Source organism: Bubalus bubalis, chromosome X (assembly GCF_019923935.1).
Source record: "Bubalus bubalis isolate 160015118507 breed Murrah chromosome X, NDDB_SH_1, whole genome shotgun sequence".
In the NCBI taxonomy this organism is placed as follows: Eukaryota; Metazoa; Chordata; class Mammalia; order Artiodactyla; family Bovidae; genus Bubalus; species Bubalus bubalis.
This window is the reverse complement of record NC_059181.1, coordinates 41026574-41045477: the sequence shown is the minus strand read 5'-3', so window position 1 is coordinate 41045477 and position 18904 is coordinate 41026574. Positions and strand designations below refer to the sequence as shown.

Genomic DNA, 18904 nt, shown 5'->3' with positions numbered 1-18904 from the left:
TGCTCTCTCTGATGTCAAATTATTGCTCAGTGACTAGAGACTTGTGAATAAAAGTAATATACTACTGTGCCCTTTCCTTCTATGTTTGATAATAGTGGTAGCCTGTTTAACAATTCTGTGACATTTCCTCACTGATTTTTGCACTGGATGTCCTTGGTTTTGCTGTACTCCAGTGTAACCTAACTTAGTGATCTATTATATATTATAGTCTTCATTTCTCCCAATTTTTGCTGCCTTTTTACTACCCCAAGAAAAAAAATCACTTTGTGACTGCGAAGTTTAGGAATTCACTGGAGCTGTTTGGTGTACTCTAAGCCATTGAAACAGCATCATCCCATTTGGAAAATTTTTATCCTTGGCCTGGAGTGCTTTAGTCACTTGTACTTCAGAAGGATGTTTATGAACACATAGATAATGAATACTGTGGGTAATCTTAGGATGTTTACTGGATGAGTTTTCGTTAGCCTTCCCATAACCAAGGATGGTTATTTCTATCCTTAGCTGGAATATCATTTATTGCACCCTCCCTCAATATTCTTTTGTACTTGCTCTCAGGCTTTAAGGTAACTGGTGGTCAGTATCATATAAAATCCACGAACTGAACTTCAATGTTGTTCTTATCTATGCACTTGGAGTCCTTCTCTCTACCCACACCACTGAAGGAAGTGGGGGTGGGGGGAGGCCTTCTCCTAGTCTCCATTAGTTCTCTTAGTAAGATCGGGCAAAAGTGTCGTTTTTGCAGCTGTAACTCCCTGGTTGTACATGACTGATGTTTTAAATTAGGAAACACGACTTGGCCAAATAATACTGAGCTGTATTATTGGTGAGTTTGTTGGGCCCATGATTTCTTTCAGTCAACTTGCGTTGACTACTTTGGTAGGAGAGGCTGGGTAAGACACAGGAAATCGTGAGCTTAAGACTGGAAATGGTTGAGTTAGACCTTTCATTTTAGGCTGTGCCAGTCAAGTTAATTCATACCATTTGCCCTGCTTACTCATCCTGAAGGTGAGGTACAGGGAGAGAAGGTCAGAGGCCAGCCCTCAAAGTGTGGCTACTTAGTTCTATTGTCAGAAGCAACCCATGTACTGGAGAACTTGAGCTTTACTGTTTTGTACAATATAGTGTGGAAATGCAGTGTTTTAAGAACTAAATTGTTATTTATAGCGGTGAATAAAATGTGAACTCTGTAAGAGGGAGCAGTGTTCTGCAGCCTTATTGTCCCAGTCAGCACAGTAGCCACCCACACGAATCATCTGAACAGCCTCATCGTTTCTGTTTTATCTACCTGAAAATAGGGGTCAGGGGTGGGTAGTGGTGAAAGATTGGGGAATCATGGCACACTTCAGGCAAGAGAAGTGCTCTGGTGACTGGCTGTGTTCTCCTTTGTCTGGGAGTCTGGGACGGCCCTGTGGAGCTGGAGGTAAGCTTTAATAGTTCCTTTTTGTTCCTCGGCAGCTGGTGGTGCCTGGGAGCTGGGTGCTACTTCCCTAGAAGCAGCTACGATAGACGAGTTCTGCCAAATGCGTGGATTTTAAGCCATTTGAAAAGCTATAATGTTCAGACTAAGAATTTCTTAGTAGGCAGAGAGTGTCATTTAAGGGTACTTCTGCTGCAAAGATAAGGTTCATTATGAAATAGACACTGCAACAAGGCATCCATGTGACAGAAACTTATTGGAGCTTGTGTACTTTTCAAACCACATATTTCTTTAATATATCTTTTCAGCTTCATTAGGTCAGGATTCAGGGCTCTTATAGCTGCTGCTGTCTCTCTACAGCTAGGACAGCATCTGGCACACGGTCAATTTTCATCATATAGTTGAGCCAATTCAGAGCAGGGGGGGTGTAGATGAACACACGAAAAAAGATAAAATCTGACCCATAATGCATAAAGTCGGGAGTTCAGATTTTCATTTAGTGCTAATATTTTGCTGCTTCAAAAACCATCTAATTCTCATCATGTCCCTGTGAGATAGGTTAGCAGATACAGAATTGTACAGTATATGCTGAACATAATGATGGAATCCTGAATAACACTTAGCATCCCTATTGAGAACTGTCAGATCATTGTTACAATTAAACTAAAGGAAGAAAAGACATTTCTAAGGTTGAAATGGAATGGAGAATTTTATGGTGAGTACAGTTACTAAGATCTGTCTTACCAGATCTGTCTAAAAAGGTGTCCTCATTTGTAAAATGGAGACAGTAGAATCTACCTCATAGATTTGTTTTAATGACTAAATGAGACCATGGCTATAAAGCACGGTTCCTGGCACCTTGTAAGCGCTCAATAAACATGAGTTGCTTTCATCATCAACAGAAAGTTTTGAGAGCCAAGCTCTGTGCCTAGTACATCCTCCTTCCAGGTGTTGCACCAATTTCCTTTGCCTCTCTCCTTGCTGCCTCACTCCTTATTCCATCTGGAGCATCCAGAGTGAGGTATGAAGCTGGGTTGGAATTCCAGTCACTTAGCCCGTCCCCGCCTGACCTTGAGCAAAGGTAAGGGGCCAGAGGTAATCCTGGCCATCTTCCTAATACTCTAGCCACTGACCAGACATGGCTATTCAATGTTAAATGAAATTTAAAATTCATTAAATAGATATTTCTCCAAAGAAGATTTACAAATGGCCCATAAACATGAAAAGGTGCTTAGCATCATTAGTCATTAGGGAAGTGCAAATCAAAACCACAATGAGATATCAGTTAACACACACCAGGATGGCTGGAGTCTGAAAGACAGACAATAACAAATGTTGATGAGGTGGTGTAGAAATTGGATCTTTCATACTTTGCTGATGGAAATGTAAAATGGTGCAGCCACTGTGGAAAACACCCTGCAGTTCTTCAGAGAGTTATAGTTTCTACAACCTATCAATTCCACTCCTAGATACATACCTAGAAAAATTGGGAACATATATTCACACAAAACACTTGTAAAGCAATGTCCATAGCAGCATTATTCATAATAGCCAAAAAGTGGAAACAACCCAGATGGCCATTGACTGATGAATAGATAAACAAAACGTAGTTGTACACAGTGGAGTATTATTAGGCCATAAAAGAAATAAGAAATGAAGTGCTAATGTGTGCTACCACGAGGATGAACCTTGAAAACATTACACTAAGTGAAATAAACCAGATGGAAAAGACCACATATTGTATGATTTCATTTATATGAGATGTTCAGAACTGGCAAATTTATTGAGACAGAAACTAGATTAGTGGTTGCCAGAGGCTAAGGGGGAAGGAGGGGATGGGGAGTGATGGCTAATGGGGGTGGAATTTCTTTCTGAGATTATTAAAATGTTCTGGAATTAGATAATTAGATAAGCACTATGCTTGCTGATCCGGAGAAGGCAATGGCATCCCACTCCAGTACTGTTGCCTGGAAAATCCCATGGACGGAGGAGCCTGCTGGGCTGCAGTCCATGGGGTCGCTAGAGTTGGACACGACTGAGCGACTTCACTTTCACTTTTCACTTTCATGCATTGGAGAAGGAAATGGCAACCCACTCCAGTGTTCTTGCCTGGAGAATCCCAGGGACGGGGGAGCCTGGTGGGCTGCCGTCTATGGGGTCGCACAGAGTCGGACACGACTGAAGCGACTTAGCAGCAGTAGCATGCTTGCTGATCGAGATGTATCTTTGTGAATATACTAGAAAACAGTGAATTGTATACTTTAAAAGGGTGAACTTTATGATATGTGAATTGTATCTTCCTCATCTTGTCTGTTTTTTCTGATTTTCTTTTCCCGTTTCTTAGTCTTGGTATCTGTCTTTCATGTTAGAGGTAGCCCTCCAACAAATAGTTGAGCAGGTTGCTTCTATTATGGAAAACTTGATTGGGAAGTCCGTGGACGTTAATGGGGCTTGTTGCCTGGGTTTCTCTGATTGGGGGAAACCAGGATATTTATGAGGAACTAACTGTGAGGTGTTTTGTTTTTTTTTTCCTTAAGCCAGTCAGTTTTTCTTCCTAGGACTCCTTGAATCTCTTGTGGGAGGGAATTTGAGGGTAATAAGGTCGAATCTAGTATTCAGAAGCCCAGTCTGGAAAGGGCTGGGTCTTTCACCCTTGGCTGTGCAGATGTTTACCTACCCCTTGTTTGTGGTAGAGCATCCCATTCTGTTCTCTGTTATGACTGGTGTTCCTGAGTTCAACCTCTCCAGGAAGTCTTCTGCTGTGTGGAGAAAAGGCAATTACCTGATCCTCTGGTTGAGGAGAAAGAATCTGAGAGTCTTACTGCTCTTTTAAAGGATTTCCTCTTCGCTCCCCACCCCCCCCCACCCCCTGTTCTTAAAAGTAAATTCCTATTTCCTTCAGATGTCCCTGAAAACGTCACTTCTTGAACTTTTACCTTCTGCTTTTCCAAGGCCCTCGGGAATGAACTGGCTTACTTGCTTCAGTTTAGGTGCCCTCACTGGAGGTACTTGGCAGAAGGAAGAAAGATACAGCTAAGTTAGTTGCCTTTTTTCAAACTGTTTTCATCTACAATTTTGTAGACCTCTCTCTCTGTCAGATTCTCTCTCACTTTCTTTATCTTGTTTTATATCTTTCCTAATTATTCACTCTCATGGCTTCTGAAGGGAGATTGATAAATGTTTATATTCAATGAACTGTGTTTAATCTAAAGCCCCTCCCTCCATCAAAACTCTCTTTCTTAGCTTTCAAATTACTTCTTGGTTATCTGGCTCCACGATTAGAATATGAGCTTCTCCGAAGCAGAAACCAGGGATTTTATATCTCTAGCACTACATAATGTCTTGAGTATGGTAGAGTTATTAAATGCATGGACTTTGAATGTGCGCCCCAATCCGTGGCTTCAAATTTCAGGCAGTTTACCAGTCTGCCTTGGGTTTTACTTACTTCTTGTATAGAAATTCAAGTGAAATAGTGAAATCCTTCTGGTAGAAAAGTTAAGAAGCTCTCCTCTTTTCCTTGTGTGTGTGTTGTGTGTTAGTTGCTCTGTCGTGTCCAATTCTTTTGCGACCCCATGGACTGTAGCCCGCCAGGCTCCTTTGTCTATGGGATTCTCCAGGCAAGAATGAAGAAAGTGAAAGTGAAGTCACTCAGTCATGTCTGACTCTTTGCGACCCCATGGACTGTAGCCCACCAGGCTCCTCCGTCCATGGGATTCTCCAGGCAAGAATACTGGAGTGGGGTGCCATTTCCTCCTCCAGGGGATCTTCCTGACCCAGGGATTGAACCTGTATCTTGTGTATCTCTTGCACTATAGGTGGATTCTTTACCCCCTGAACCATCAGGGAAGCCTTTCTTCTATCTTTCTTTGATCCTTGCTAATTCCTTGCCTTATCCATATTATCCAATCACTTCATGGCAAATAGATGGGGAAACAATGGAAACAGTGAGAGACTTTATTTTTGGGGGCTCCAAAATCACTGCAGATGGTGACTGCAGCCATGAAATTAAAAGACACTTGCTCCTTGGAAGAAAAGCTATGATCAACCTAGACAGCATATTAAAAAGCAGAGACATTACTTTGCCAACAAAGGTCCATCTAGTCAAAGCTGTGGTTTTTCCAGTAGTCATGTATGGATGTGAGAGTTGGACTCTAAAGAAAGCTGAGCGCCAAAGAATTGATGCTTTTGAACTGTGGTGTTGGAGAAGACTCTTGAGAGTCCTTTGAACTGCAAGGAGATCCACCCAGTCCATCCTAAAGGAAATCAATCCTGAATATTCATTGGAAGGACTGATGCTGAAGCTGAAACTCCAATACTTTGGCCACCTGATGCGAAGAACTGACTCACTAGAAAAGACCCTGATGCTGGGAAAGATTAAAGGCAGGAGGAGAAGGGGACAACAGAGGATGAGATGGTTGGATGGCATCACTGACTCGACGGACATGAGTTTGAGTAAACTCGGGGAGTTGGTGATGGACAGAGAGGCCTGGTGTGCTGCAGTCCATGGGGTCACAGAGTCAAACCCAACTGAGTGACTAAGCTGAACTGAATTCCTTATCCACAGTACATCTAATGCAGGGCCTTACATTTGTCCAGGCTTCCAGAACCCCAAGAAAATGTCAGAGCTTTAAGCCCCCTGTGGCTGTCTCATTCCCCTGAGCTCCCTTTTGTGTCTTGGACTGAGGTCTTGTTTGCCCCAGCCATTATTGCAGCTTTAGGCAGCTGTGATGTTTGTTTGCTAATAATTCCTATTGTTTTCGACAATGCTACAGGCCTGGAGCTTTCCCTTGGAGCTCCGAATCGGCTCAACTCCACAGTGCCAGTGTCCACAGAGCTATAAAGCCACAGAATTGTAGTGGGGGTAATGGAAGCAGCTCCCAGTTAAAATGCCAGAGATACTGCCTGTCTTACCTAGGATTGTTAGTACCTGCTGTCGGAATATATTTTTGATACCCATTTATAGTTTGATAGCTTTTCATTTAATATAAGTACTTCTTCATGTCCTTGATAATTCATTATAAATAATTTCTGATGGCTGTGTATCATCTCATCGTTTGGATGTCTCATAATTTATTTGATAATTCCCCTGTTGTTGGACTTCAGATAATTACTTGTTTAATTTGTTTCCCTTTCCCCAAAGGCTCTAAACTCAAGAGGGCTGGGACTGTTTTGTTGACTATTTCATTTTCAGTGCCTGACAGTAATTTTTGTTGAAAGGTTTTTCTCAAATTTTAAAATATTATAATAAGTAACACTTTGGTTTTTTTTTTGGTTTTTTTTTTTTAATATTTAGTCAATTTACTCAAATGAAGAAAACTTAAATGATACAGAACTGAAAATATCAGAAATCTATATACAATAAAAAGTGAATATAAATTAGTCAATTCCATAGACATTTCCAGTTAAGCATTCATACAAATACAGATTCGCCTTTTTCTTATATATAGGAGTAACACATACATACATACATGACATGATTCTGGCAAAAAAAAAAAAAAAAAAAAGAAAAATCAGAGATACTAAAAATATTCTCAAGTTTTAAGAATGGTGTAGAATAAGTTTTAACAACATTCTACATGAATGGAAACCCCTGATTTAATTCCATGATTTTATCATGCCAGAAGCATGTTTGCTTTTAATTTTCTTAAACAGATATTGGTATCATACACATTGGCTTATTAATAATTAAGGCATTTTGCATACACAGTATCTCAGTGCGAACAAAAAACTTAGTACTGATTATTTTCTATAATGGTTTAAACTTTCAAAGTCTTTTCAACATAAGAAAATAGTAGCTGCACACATTTAAGTGTTTTCTTATAAAACACAATCTTAAAAAAAAGTAATAATGATTGGTCTCTGTGATTCCTAGTAATAAGTCCTGTCTTATTTTTCACATAGTATAAATTATATTCTTATGCAGGATTGCATTAAGACCCAGTAGTTCTTAAACAATGTTACCAAATAACCATATAAATCCCAAACGCAGCAAAGGTGAACAATCTTCGTAGTGCACTTTCACCTCATTGGAGCTGAAGCTGCTCCTTTTGGATCTTTTTCCACTTCAATGTGAAGTAGATCGGTAGCATTTCATTAGTGGTTTCAACATACGTTTCTCTTTAAAGGAAAAAATGGTTTTGATTTCTTCCATAGTTCACAGTTCTCAGATGAGATATTTCTGGGGAAATCATATCGTCCAAGGATGTTTTGAATAGCCAAATGCTGTAGACGAAGTCTTTCAATGCAACTGTAATAAATAAGCATCTACATCCTTGGCTATATTACCAGTATATCCTGGAACCAAAGTAAGATGGTTTTCCTGTTCCCACAACCCACTTAATTGCTGTTTTAAAATCTGAATATTTCCATCATTCACAATTTCTGTTTTGGATGATAGTTCTGACTACCACCTTTTTATGACTGCTTGAAGCCAGTTTAAACCAACTATTATATATTCTTCAAATCTGCTTTTAAGTAGTGACTTTACTAGAGGCAACAAATCTACACAGCAGCCAAGTGAGATATACTGTTTTTCCTCCTGTAAACTATTGGTGAGCACAGGAAGGCAATCCACCACAACTCCAAGGTCCTCTATCCTTACTAAATATGCTACAAGTTCACTAATACTTCTCTTTCTCCAGAAAGTTAAAGCTACATTCAATCTCAAGTTCCTGCTGAACAAAACCTGTGCCATTGTTTCATGGTCCTGAGAAACCTCAGAAAAAAAGCCACTATATTTTGATGATGGGCTTTCTGTCTGTGAAGAACCAGAATCACTGGTGTTAATCAAATATGTTCGGCTATCATGCCGTAATTTTTCAGAGAGGTGGCCTGCACAAGCCAGTTCATTTTCTTTATTTGCCATGACACAGCCCCCACTTTTAGGGGACTGCTTTTTTCTGTAACAAGGATTTTGAATAGGATGATGAACTTTCTTTCTTCTATAGATCATCTTAAGTAGTTTATCTGGGCTTTTCACAGCTTGTCCAACTGTTCTAGTTATGTAAGTAGCCAACTGTTTTGGAGATTTCTTAACCTCCTTCATGTTCTTATTAGTGAAATTAGAGATCCTTTTTCTAGGAAGATCAATGGAATGATCCTCAGTATTATTACAAAAGTTGCGTTTTTTAACATTGTGGGTTTCAGATGCCATAATCTCTTAAATACCGGCGCCTCATGGTACCGCGGCGCCTCCGCCCAGCCCAGGCGCTGACCGACTGCGCCCGGCAGCCCAGACTACCCCTCGGCTCCCCAGCCGAGATCCAGGAACGGCCATTCAAACGCCGCCGCGCGCGCGGCCCGCCGGGATCATAAGTAACACTTTGAAGGGTGTCTTACTGCCAAAGCTTTATTCAGATTTCAGGTTATTTTCTAAGAATGGCATCCAGAAATGTAATTGCCTGGTCAAAGGATAGAGACATTTTTAAGCCTGTTGACATAGGTTGCCTGGTTGATTTCTAGAAAGGTTCTGCCAGAATGTCTTCTTTCAGCAGCAAATGGTATCCCTAACTGTGTATTTGGCAGCATTGAACATGCCAGTTGCTTAAGTTTTATTGACCTGATGGGCAAAAATGTTATTTCATTGAACTGTTTCATCTTTTTGATAACCAATGAAAGTTTTCAATTTCCTCATGCTTGATTTTTTTGTTTTCTTTCTATAAATTGGCCATTTAGGTTTTTCCTCCATTTTCCTATTAGTTACCTAATGTTTTTCTTGCTAATTTAGCTAAACTTTATCAAACGTGTTAACCTATTATCATTGTCTTTCAGATATTTTTCAAGTTATTTTTCATTCTGTTTCTGATGAGTTTCGATATGTGGAAACTGACAGTCATACAGAAGGGGCATCTTTATTTGGCGTGATTAGCTCTCATTGCTGGTCTGCTTAATAGGAAGGGGTATCCTAAAAAAAGTTTATGTATCTTCAACATTAAAGCTTCAGAATACACATTAAATAGCTAATCCTTTTATCTTGGGCTGCTTTTCTTTGAATATGAGTCTAATTGATTAAAAATCTGCTATATATTTCTTTTTTTTTTACATATCATCCAAAATTCATCATCAGTGATTTCTAGTTTTAGTTTCTTTAAAGTGGAGTGATACCTTAATGAGCTGTATGTAATTGTTGCAGAATCTTTTCAGGTATTTAAAAATCCGCTCCTCCACCCCCACCCCCAACTCCCCCCAGGTCTTTAGTAGGTTTTTCACCCATGTTAAATTCAACATCACCTTTATCTGGGCTTCCCTGGTGGCTCAGAGGTTAAAACGTCTCCCTGGAATGAGGGAGACCCGGGTTCAATCCCTGGGTCGGGAAGACCCCCTGGAGAAGGAAATGGCAACCCACTCCAGTATTCTTGCCTGGAGAATCCCATGGAGGGAGGAGCCTGATGGGCTACAGTCCATGGGGTCGCAAAGAGTAGGACACGACTGAGCGACTTCACTTCACCTTCATCTGGTTTTTCTAGCCAGTTCCCCTCTTTTTGCACTCACATCCGATAAATGTGACTTATAATTAAGAATTATAGTAACAGGCACACAACTAGCATAAAGAAGAACACATTTGGAAACAAACATAAATAACTCCTGGTAAGTAGGCAATTTGTAGAGCTCACAGGCAGGTGTACCACACAGTAGCCTGTTAGCCTTGAGCAGTCACTGTGCTGAAGGCATTCTTTAGGTTTCTACATGGGTTGACAGGGGCTGGCGGGCAGGGGAGGTGGCAGATGGGGGAATGGGTCAATCTGTGAAGTTGGTCATGTGGAGGTTGATTAGGAGAGCTTCTAATCATAGTCCAACTCTGTCAGTCCTTCCCTTTGTTATTGCTGTAACTGTTTGGATGGTTAGAAAGTCCTTCCCTTCCTGGGAGTCATGTGGTAATTCACCTACATCTCTCTCTTGATTTTGATTTATCTCTTACATTTAACTCTTTGATGTATCTGAAATTTATTTTATTTTTCGGTATGAAGTTAAGATCTAAATAGATTTTTTTTGTAGTCCTCAAATAATGTGCCGGTGTTGCTAGTATAACAGGTGCTGTCTTAAAAGTTACTGATCAAAAGTGTCATTTCTGGTTAACAACTGCTCTAGTCTTGGGAGTGGATGGTCAGTGTAGTCCTTGGGTTGCAGCAGGGCATGTAGTGAATAGATATTTTACAGACACACACACACCAAGAAATGGGTATTTGCCAAGAAACCCCTTTTAGAACCCTGGGCCTTCCCCAAATGGTGATTTGAAGGGGCACCTGGTTTCTATTTGGATAATAGTGAATTAAAGTAGTTTATTAAGCAGCTTAATAATCATGAACAGTTAATAGCTAGTTTATTAATAAAAGGTATACCAACAAGGACGGAATTAAGCAAAGTTCTACAGATACTGTCAAATTCAAAATTGTGATTTGTCCCCATCTATTTTACCAATTTCTGTGGAGAAATTCTCTATAATAATCCCTTAGTCCTTTGAATTATGGTTGTTTCTTTTAAGTCTTTCTCTGGAATAAGTTGACCTCTCTCAGTGCAATTATTGCTTTTTCCTGGGCCATAGCATTAGGTTAGTTAGTGAAATACTGCATCTAATACAATTTAAGGCTGTGAACAGTTTATAAGTATTATATAGAAAATATGGGATTAATATTAAACTGTTATGAAGCAAATGTTACTAGTGGTAATTTTTACTATACAGTGGTGTTTATGCTGGTTTTACATTTAAAAATTTTTTCTCTTTAAAGGCCCACTATATGAATTTTACTTTCAAAATATTATTGTTTGGTTTGATAGGTTCTATTTAATCTTCCCAGCATTTATTTGTATTATAAGTCACTCCAGAGTGAATCATCAGCATTGTATTAAAGCAGCCAACCAACCAACAACCACCCAATAGGGGAGATTTGTTTCCGCTGAAGGGCCTTACTCTCTAAGTTGTTTCCTTCCCTTGCTCTGGGCAGTACCATCTGCAAGCTCTTTTCCCCTCTCCCAGTTTAGGGTATGGGAATTCTCACTAGAAAGCAGCACAGAGCACGTGCAGCAAGTGTCCCCAAGTCTTTCAAACCATCTGGAGCTACCTGTGGCTGTTGTGTAGTCTCAAATTTCAGATGGCTTTATGATCTATTGGCAGATGGCTAAATTGGAATCATTGTGTCAGAGTTTTATTTTTCCATTCCAGGATAGAAAAGTGAAATAGGAAATAAGACACTGAAGATTGTGATATTTTCTGTGAATTTGAGAAATATTGACATTTTTCAGATAGAAGAATATGACTAGATACTAATGTTACTGCTTTGGATTTTCTATCTTTTGAGTTACATTTCTTCACCTAGGATTAGCTGTGGAAAAGTGGTATTTGTAATGAATTGATGATTTCAGTAGATATGATTTCGTTTTTGGTACCTTCAGAGACATGGCTTAAACTAATTAGAAAGATATCACTACTTTGTGTAAGTCTCAAAAAGACTGTTGTTAAGCTTTCAATTCAATATTTGCTGATCCTGCTGTGCCTGATACCTGAAAATAAAAAGTCTTATGATTTACTGAAAAGAATAAAATGGCCCTGACCTCAATCACTCCCTTGTATCCACATACCATGTATTGCTTCTGCGCCCTTTGAATCCAAGATGATTCCTCGACTTGGTACATTATTAAGCTTTGATGTTTCACTCTCTGTCTGTTTAGGGCATGTGTAGACTATTTAAATGCACTTATCTTGGAAATGTACAGATGTATCATACCCTGTTTTATTTGCTTAGATAGCACTAAGACTTCAGAAGTATTAAATATTTGAGTATTTGGTTAGGAATTTGGCATTTACACACACCCACACAACGTATGGACTGAGCTAGCCCAGAAAAAGATGAAGGTCTCCTGGGCAGAAGCCGGGCCAGATTGGGGGTGGAATTTATGAGAACCTGGTTTGGGACATACTTATGATGAAAAATTTGCCCTCTGCCATAATCCATTCAGGCTGCTGTAACAAAAACACCATAAACTAGGTGGTTTAAACAACAGACATTTATTTCTCACCGTTCTGGAAGCTGGGAAATTCAAGATCAAGGTGCTGGCAGATTCAGTGTCTGGTTGAGAGCCTGCTCCCTGTGGTCTTCTTCTTGCTGTGTTCTCACATGACAGAACAGGGGAGAGAGCTCTCTGGGGTTTTCTTTATAAGGGAACTAATCCCATTCATGACCACTCCACCCTCATGACCTAAGGTGAAGGTGAAGGTGAAGTCGCTCAGTCGTGTGCGACTCTTTGCGACCCCGTGGACTGTAGCCTACCAGGCTTCTCCGTCCATGGGATTCTCCAGGCAAGAATACTGGAGTGGGTTACCATTTCCTTCTCCAGGGGATCTTCCCGACCCAGGAATCGAACCCAGGTCTCCCGCATTGGAGGCAGACGCTTTAACCTCTGAGCCACCAGGGAAGCCCCCTCATGACCTAATCGCCTCCCAAAGGCTCTACCTCCAAATGTCATCACATTGGGGATTAGGTTTCAACATAACAATTTTAGGGGAACACAAACATTCAGTCTATAGCATTCTGATTTCTCTTCCATGTAGGTGATCTTGAAGATCATGCAAAATTTCGTTTTTATGTTGTGCTATGACTTTTATTTCTTCAACATTTTCCTCAAAAAAACAATATTTCCACTATGGAATATTCTAGTAGGGTTTAAGAGCATATGCAGTGTATTTTATATATTCTGTTTTTGTTTGTGTGATTTGGTAAACCATCCCAGATGGTGCCCATTGTGGACAGTAATAGCAAGGGAGAAAGCTGTTAATGGCACAGCTTCTAGCATATGTCTCCTGATTGGGGGTGTTTATGCCCAGTGTCAAAGGTACACCATGGTTTACCCATTGTGTAAAGTGGCTTTTAGAAAGTTACAGTATTTTTCCATCCATACTAGCTAAGTAGGAGGATGGATTAGACAATAGGATCTATCTGGTGCTTTTATCTTTGGCAGGTAGCTGTGCTTTTGAAAGAAGCTTTTATCTTCTCATCTAGCCAGAAGGTTTTGATTTATAACTTGAAGTTTCCTAACTCTGCTTGCATGTGTTTTTTTTTGTTGTTGTTCCTTTTAAAATAAAGTTCCTTTAACATTCAGACATATTAATTTATAGCACTAGTAGAACAGTCACTTTTACTATCCACATATATACCTTTTATTTTCTGTAGTTAAGATCTGTGTTATATTTATATATTCAGTATGTAAGGTATTCCAAAAGTGACTTGAATAAACTTGGCCTTAAAGATGTCTTCGTAACTTGTTCCATATTGTTGTTATTTCCTTGATAAAGTCTGCTCAGTTTCCAAGCTTCTATAAATTACATTTCTAGACTTTCTATGTGTTTCTCTTTTTTGTTGTTGTTGTTGTTTAATATAAATTTATTTATTTTAATTGGAGGTTAATTACTTTACAATATTGTATTGGTTTTGCCATACATCAACATGAATCCGCCACAGGTATACACACGTTCCCCATCCAGAACCCCTCTCCCTCATCCCTCCCTGTACCTTCCCTCTGGGTCGTCTTTCAAAGAAAATAGGTTTTGGAAAACTTTAATGAATTTCACCTGGGAATATGTCTATAGCACCTGTTTTAAAGACCACTGATAGTGGGATGTTAATGAGTACATTTTTTATATTACTAAAGCTTTTCTAAACATTGAAACTTCAATTACCTTTATCCTGGGTACTAACACTTGGATCTCAGGGATTATTTCACTGCTCTTATTGAGGTTGGGGGTAATAGCAATGAGTCATTATATTTGGTAGGCAAATACTTGCTGATTTAATTAAACTTGCCTAGTTATTTTTACCTTATTGTAAATTTTAGTCTGTAGATCTGAAGAGGTTTCTCCACTTTGGGTTAAAAAAAAATACTTTTTGTGTGTGATAAACTTTCCCTCCCCCTCTTTTCTTTTTTCTTCTAAGAAGACTAATTCAATAGGGTAAAATTGGATTCTTACATGAATGCTAGTGCTATTTCTGCCTGGTGGAATTAAAATTATGAAAATGATTGGAATATATTCTTGATTTGTGTGTGGTTCCTGCACCCCAGTCCATTACTTCTTTGGTGTAAAATCAGAAGAATGAACTCTTACTTGAGTTCTCTATACTGATACACAGGACAGTATAACCATGTTCTTGAAGTGGATTTAATTTTAGATGTTGAATATTTTTAATAGCAAATTATGATAGTTGTCAAGAATAAATTACATATTATAGATGTATTAATCATTTATATGTTCATAGTATTATAATTTAAGGGTCAAAATTTTTCACACTCATTTTGTGTATGATCTTCACATCAGTCCTATGAGGTTTAAGTAGGTTTTACCATTTCTTCCATCTCACAACTGAAGGAATAAGTTTAATTTTTTTTTTTTTAGAAAATGTGACTGATCCAGAGTTAAAGAATTAGATTACATTATTTAATCTGAGTTACTTGATAGGTATAGAAATCTTGACACATTTTCTCCATTGTACTATTTTGATTTTCTCTTAGAATTCTAGAACTGGGAGAAACTGAAGTTGATAGAAGTGGAAAATAGGTTCTATATCATTTGCCAGGCTGTTGAGACTTGGAGCTGAAACAGTTTTGTAGATGTACTTCCAGCTTATTGGGATAAAGTACCCTGATTGATTGATTACCTGTGCCCGAAATGGACATGGGAGCAACTTATGGATGGCATATATGTGGCAGTCAGGCTAAGTACACCTAAGGTTCTTGATAACGTTTTTTTGTTTTTTACAGTTTCTATTTTGACATAAATTTAGAATAAATGTGGTTAATTCCTTAGTGAGTTACAGAACTCTGTGTATCTGTTAAGGAGTTGAACTTCACTATGTAAAATAGAAAACCCCCAAAATAATGACTTAAATAAATCAATTTATTTTTCACTTACTAAATGAGAATTCTAAAGTTTAGAATTCCAGGGCTGGTAGAATGTTTCCAAGATACCATTAGACTTAGGTGCCTTCTATCCTTCTTCCCAGGCATCATTAGTGTATGCTCATGGCTACCAGGTAGCTCCTGAGTCATCTCATCTGTGTTCTGGGCAGGCTGGAAGGTGGAGAGGCATAAAATGGTGACTGCCAGGTAAGACCTCTTTAAAGAACTTTCCTGTAAACCATATACAGTGAAGTCTGCTTTCATATCATTGGTCAAACTATAGTACATGGCCACCTCATCTACCATAAAACTGGGACATGTACTTTTACTTGAGTACATTGGTGCCCAGTAACTTTGGGCTTCTGATAGATAGCAGGAAAGAAGGGAGAACAGATATTAGGTAGATGATAAGCAATCTTTCCTTCAGTATACTCCTTTAGCTATCCAATCCTCATTCAATCTTCTTTCCATACAAACAACGTGCTCTCCCTCTCCTCAATGGAAACACCTCCAAAGTCTTGTCTAGCTATTGTATCCAGTTTCTACGTTCTCAATTTCTTGGTGATGTGCAGTCCTCCTCAATAGGTCTGGGTATGGCTTCCTGTGGTCTGGGGTCCCACAAACTACCTTCCTCCTTCATTGTTATAATAGGTAGGAAAAGAATAGGATAAATCTTGTAAAAGTTCTCTCAAAAGAGGAAGAATGGGAAAGATAGCAGGGATCAAATACTATATTGGACAGGAAGAGCAGAAACTCCCTGCCCTGGCAGTGAAGTCCCTTTGATGACCTATCTGGCAGCCCCTGGTTCTGCTCACTAGGCAGGGTGGGATTTCCTTTGTCTGGGAAATAAATTTGGGAGGGGAGTTCCAAGATCCTTGAGGAGCTGTGTGATTGCTCTTCTCTATAGGTCACAAATTACAGTGAGAGCTGCTGCCACTGAATTTGGAAACCTAAATACAGTGAAGGCAAGTGGATCCGTCGGTGGCAGAGGCCAAATGGCACTCAAGCCACCAAAGGCAAGGCAGCTGTGGTTATCTAAATTGATAACAGAGTCAAAGCAGCAACTGAAATAGTCTGAATAATACAGGGGGATTCCTTTTGCCCCAGAACTGGCCCCTGACTGATCTCTATAGATTCTTTATTGTGCATTCTTCATGGCCCTATCTGAAGTACCTACTGGGGAGTATACTTTTCTTGGGGAACACACAGCCTTCATAGCTAATGTTCTGTGGATGAGGGTTTGGGGCCATGAATTATTATAGAGATTTAATACTTCCTGGCTGCTGCAGAACAGTCCGAGGGTTCCTACAATAGTATTATTCCCTCAAAAACTTAAAAGATTTTTGCTGTTTTTGCTTTTAGTAAGCTCCATGGTGGGGGAAGCCACATCTAGAGATAGTTTCTAAGCTTGAAAATTCGTCTGCTTACCAGCCTCTGTGCTCAGCCCTTTTTCTTTTAGCTTTTAAATTAATAGCCAGCAGCCTTGAGGTAGGCAGCATTCTTAATCTGATTTTTGCTGGCTGGTTTTCTTCCCTGTCCTGAAGAGAACTCTTAAAACAGCTTGGGGCTGTGGTCTTATCTCCTGCTAAGACAGCTACTTCTGTGAGTTACTGCTTATAATCACCTCAATTTGAGGTGCAGAGGCTGTTGGTATTTACAGCCCTGAAAAGCTTCAAATTATGTGACTCTCAATCTAGATTGAAGGCTGCAGGCAGAGAATGGCTAGCTCTAGTTTGATTGTGTCTCTTGTAGGATTGGGCTCCAAAGCTGTTAAAATAAAAGTCATCATATACACATATCCTGAACTGTTCCTTTATTTCTCTGAACTCTAGCCTCATTTGACATATGGTGTTATCAAATATTCGCTACCACCTAACCAGTATCCAGCTTTAAGAGTCACTAACTATGAATTGGTTAGAGACTAATGGCATTCAGTTCAGTTCAGTCACTCAGTCGGGTCCAATTCTTTACGACCCCATGGACTGCAGCACGCCAGGCTTCCCTGTCCATCACCAACTCCTGGAGTGTACTCAAACTCATGTCCATTGAGTTGGTGATGCCATGCAACCAACTCGTCTGTCATCCCCTTCTCCTCTTGCCTTCAATCTTTCCCAGCACTAGGGTCTTTTCCACTGAGTCATTTCTTTGCATCAGGTGGCCAAAGTATTGGAGCTTCAGCATCAATCCTTCCAGTGAATATTCAGGACTTATTTCCTTTAGGATTGACTGGTTTGATCTCCTTGCTGTCCAAGGGACTCTCAGGAGTCTTCTCCAACACCACAGTTCAAAAGCATCAATTCTTCGGCACTCAGCTTTCTTTATGGTTCATCTCTCACATCCATACATGACTACTGGAAAAACCATAGCTTTGACTAGACGGACATTAATTCTTATGACTAATTTTCTGTAAAGTCTTTCCATTTCCTTGCTTGTGCTTAGTCGCTCAGTCATGTCTAACTCTTTGTGACCCCTTGGACTGTAGCCTACCAGGCTCCTCTGTCCATGGGAATTCTCCAGGCAAGAATACTGGAGTGGGTTGCTATGCCCTCCTCCAGGGGATCTTCCCAACCCAGGGGTCGAACCCAGGTCTCTTGCATTGCTGGTGGATTCTTTACCATCTGGGCCACCAGGGAAGCTGGGCAGCTTGGGGTGCATTTGCTTTTTAGACACACAAATTGAGAGAAATTAGTTCTGGGGAGTGCTTTTTTCCTAAGGACAGGAACATTTGGAAAAGACTAGGAAAAAATGAAAGAAGAAATACATGGACATAATTGCTAGGTAGGGAGTTAATCACTGATGGATAAATGGTCAGTGTGTTCTCTGTATGATCTTATTAAAGCAGAAGAAATGTAATGCTATTTTCTTATTTCTGCCACCAGATGATGCAGTTTACCTAGGATCTTGGTTCCTATTTATATTGGGAGAGAGGTACCATGGTTAAGTAGAAAGTGAACATAAAATTGTCATAAGTTCTCCAATGTTAGAACCTTCTGAGTGGTAGTCCCATGGAAAGCAGAAAATGAGAAAGGGGCAGAAAGCTTACTAAAAGAATGATAGAAAACTTTCCAAATCATAAGAAAGAAATGACCCATAATATTCAGAGTACCTTCAGTAGGCTGAACATCAAGAGGTCTTCACCAGGACATGTTATAATCAAATTGTCAAAAGTCAAAGAATTTTGAAAGCAGCAAGAGAAAAGCAACTTGAGCCACTGCTGCCACTCCCCACTCCTCCACCCCTAGCCCCCTCCCCATAAGGCTAATCAAATTTCTCACCAGAAACTTTGTAATCCAGGAGAAAGTGGAATGATATGTTCCAGGGGCTAAAACAAACAAAAAATGTCAAGCAAGAATACCGTATCTAGCAAAGCTGTCCTTCAGAAATGAAGGAGGGGTAGACTTTCCCAGACAAATAAAAGCTGAGTGAGTTCTTCATCACCTGTCTTATAAGAAATGTGAGAAGAATTTTTCAAATTGAAATGAAAAAACACTAGTTAGCAACAGGAAAACATATGAAAGTGTATAAACTTAGTAGTAATGGTAAATATATACTCTAATACTGTAACACAGGTGCATAAACCACTTAACTCTAATATAAAAGTAA

The 18904-nt window shown here is 39.6% G+C and overlaps 2 protein-coding genes across 2 annotated transcripts in view; one reads left to right on the top strand and one right to left on the bottom strand.

Annotated features, from left to right (window-relative positions):
- The window catches only part of CASK (calcium/calmodulin dependent serine protein kinase), a gene marked incomplete in the record, with an annotated part of 361613 nt that overhangs the window by 15308 nt on the left and 327401 nt on the right, over nt 1–18904 (top strand).
- LOC102391934 (KATNB1-like protein 1) lies at nt 7258–8704 on the bottom strand. The gene has a single exon (XM_044937447.2). It carries the CDS (start codon nt 8568–8570, stop codon nt 7821–7823), a length of 750 nt encoding a protein of 249 aa, XP_044793382.2. The 5' UTR covers nt 8571–8704; the 3' UTR covers nt 7258–7820.

What these genes read in the sequence shown, in the direction of transcription:
- LOC102391934 (XM_044937447.2), bottom strand. Translation starts at nt 8,570, where the DNA reads ATGGCATCTGAAACCCACAATGTTAAAAAACGCAACTTTTGTAATAAT.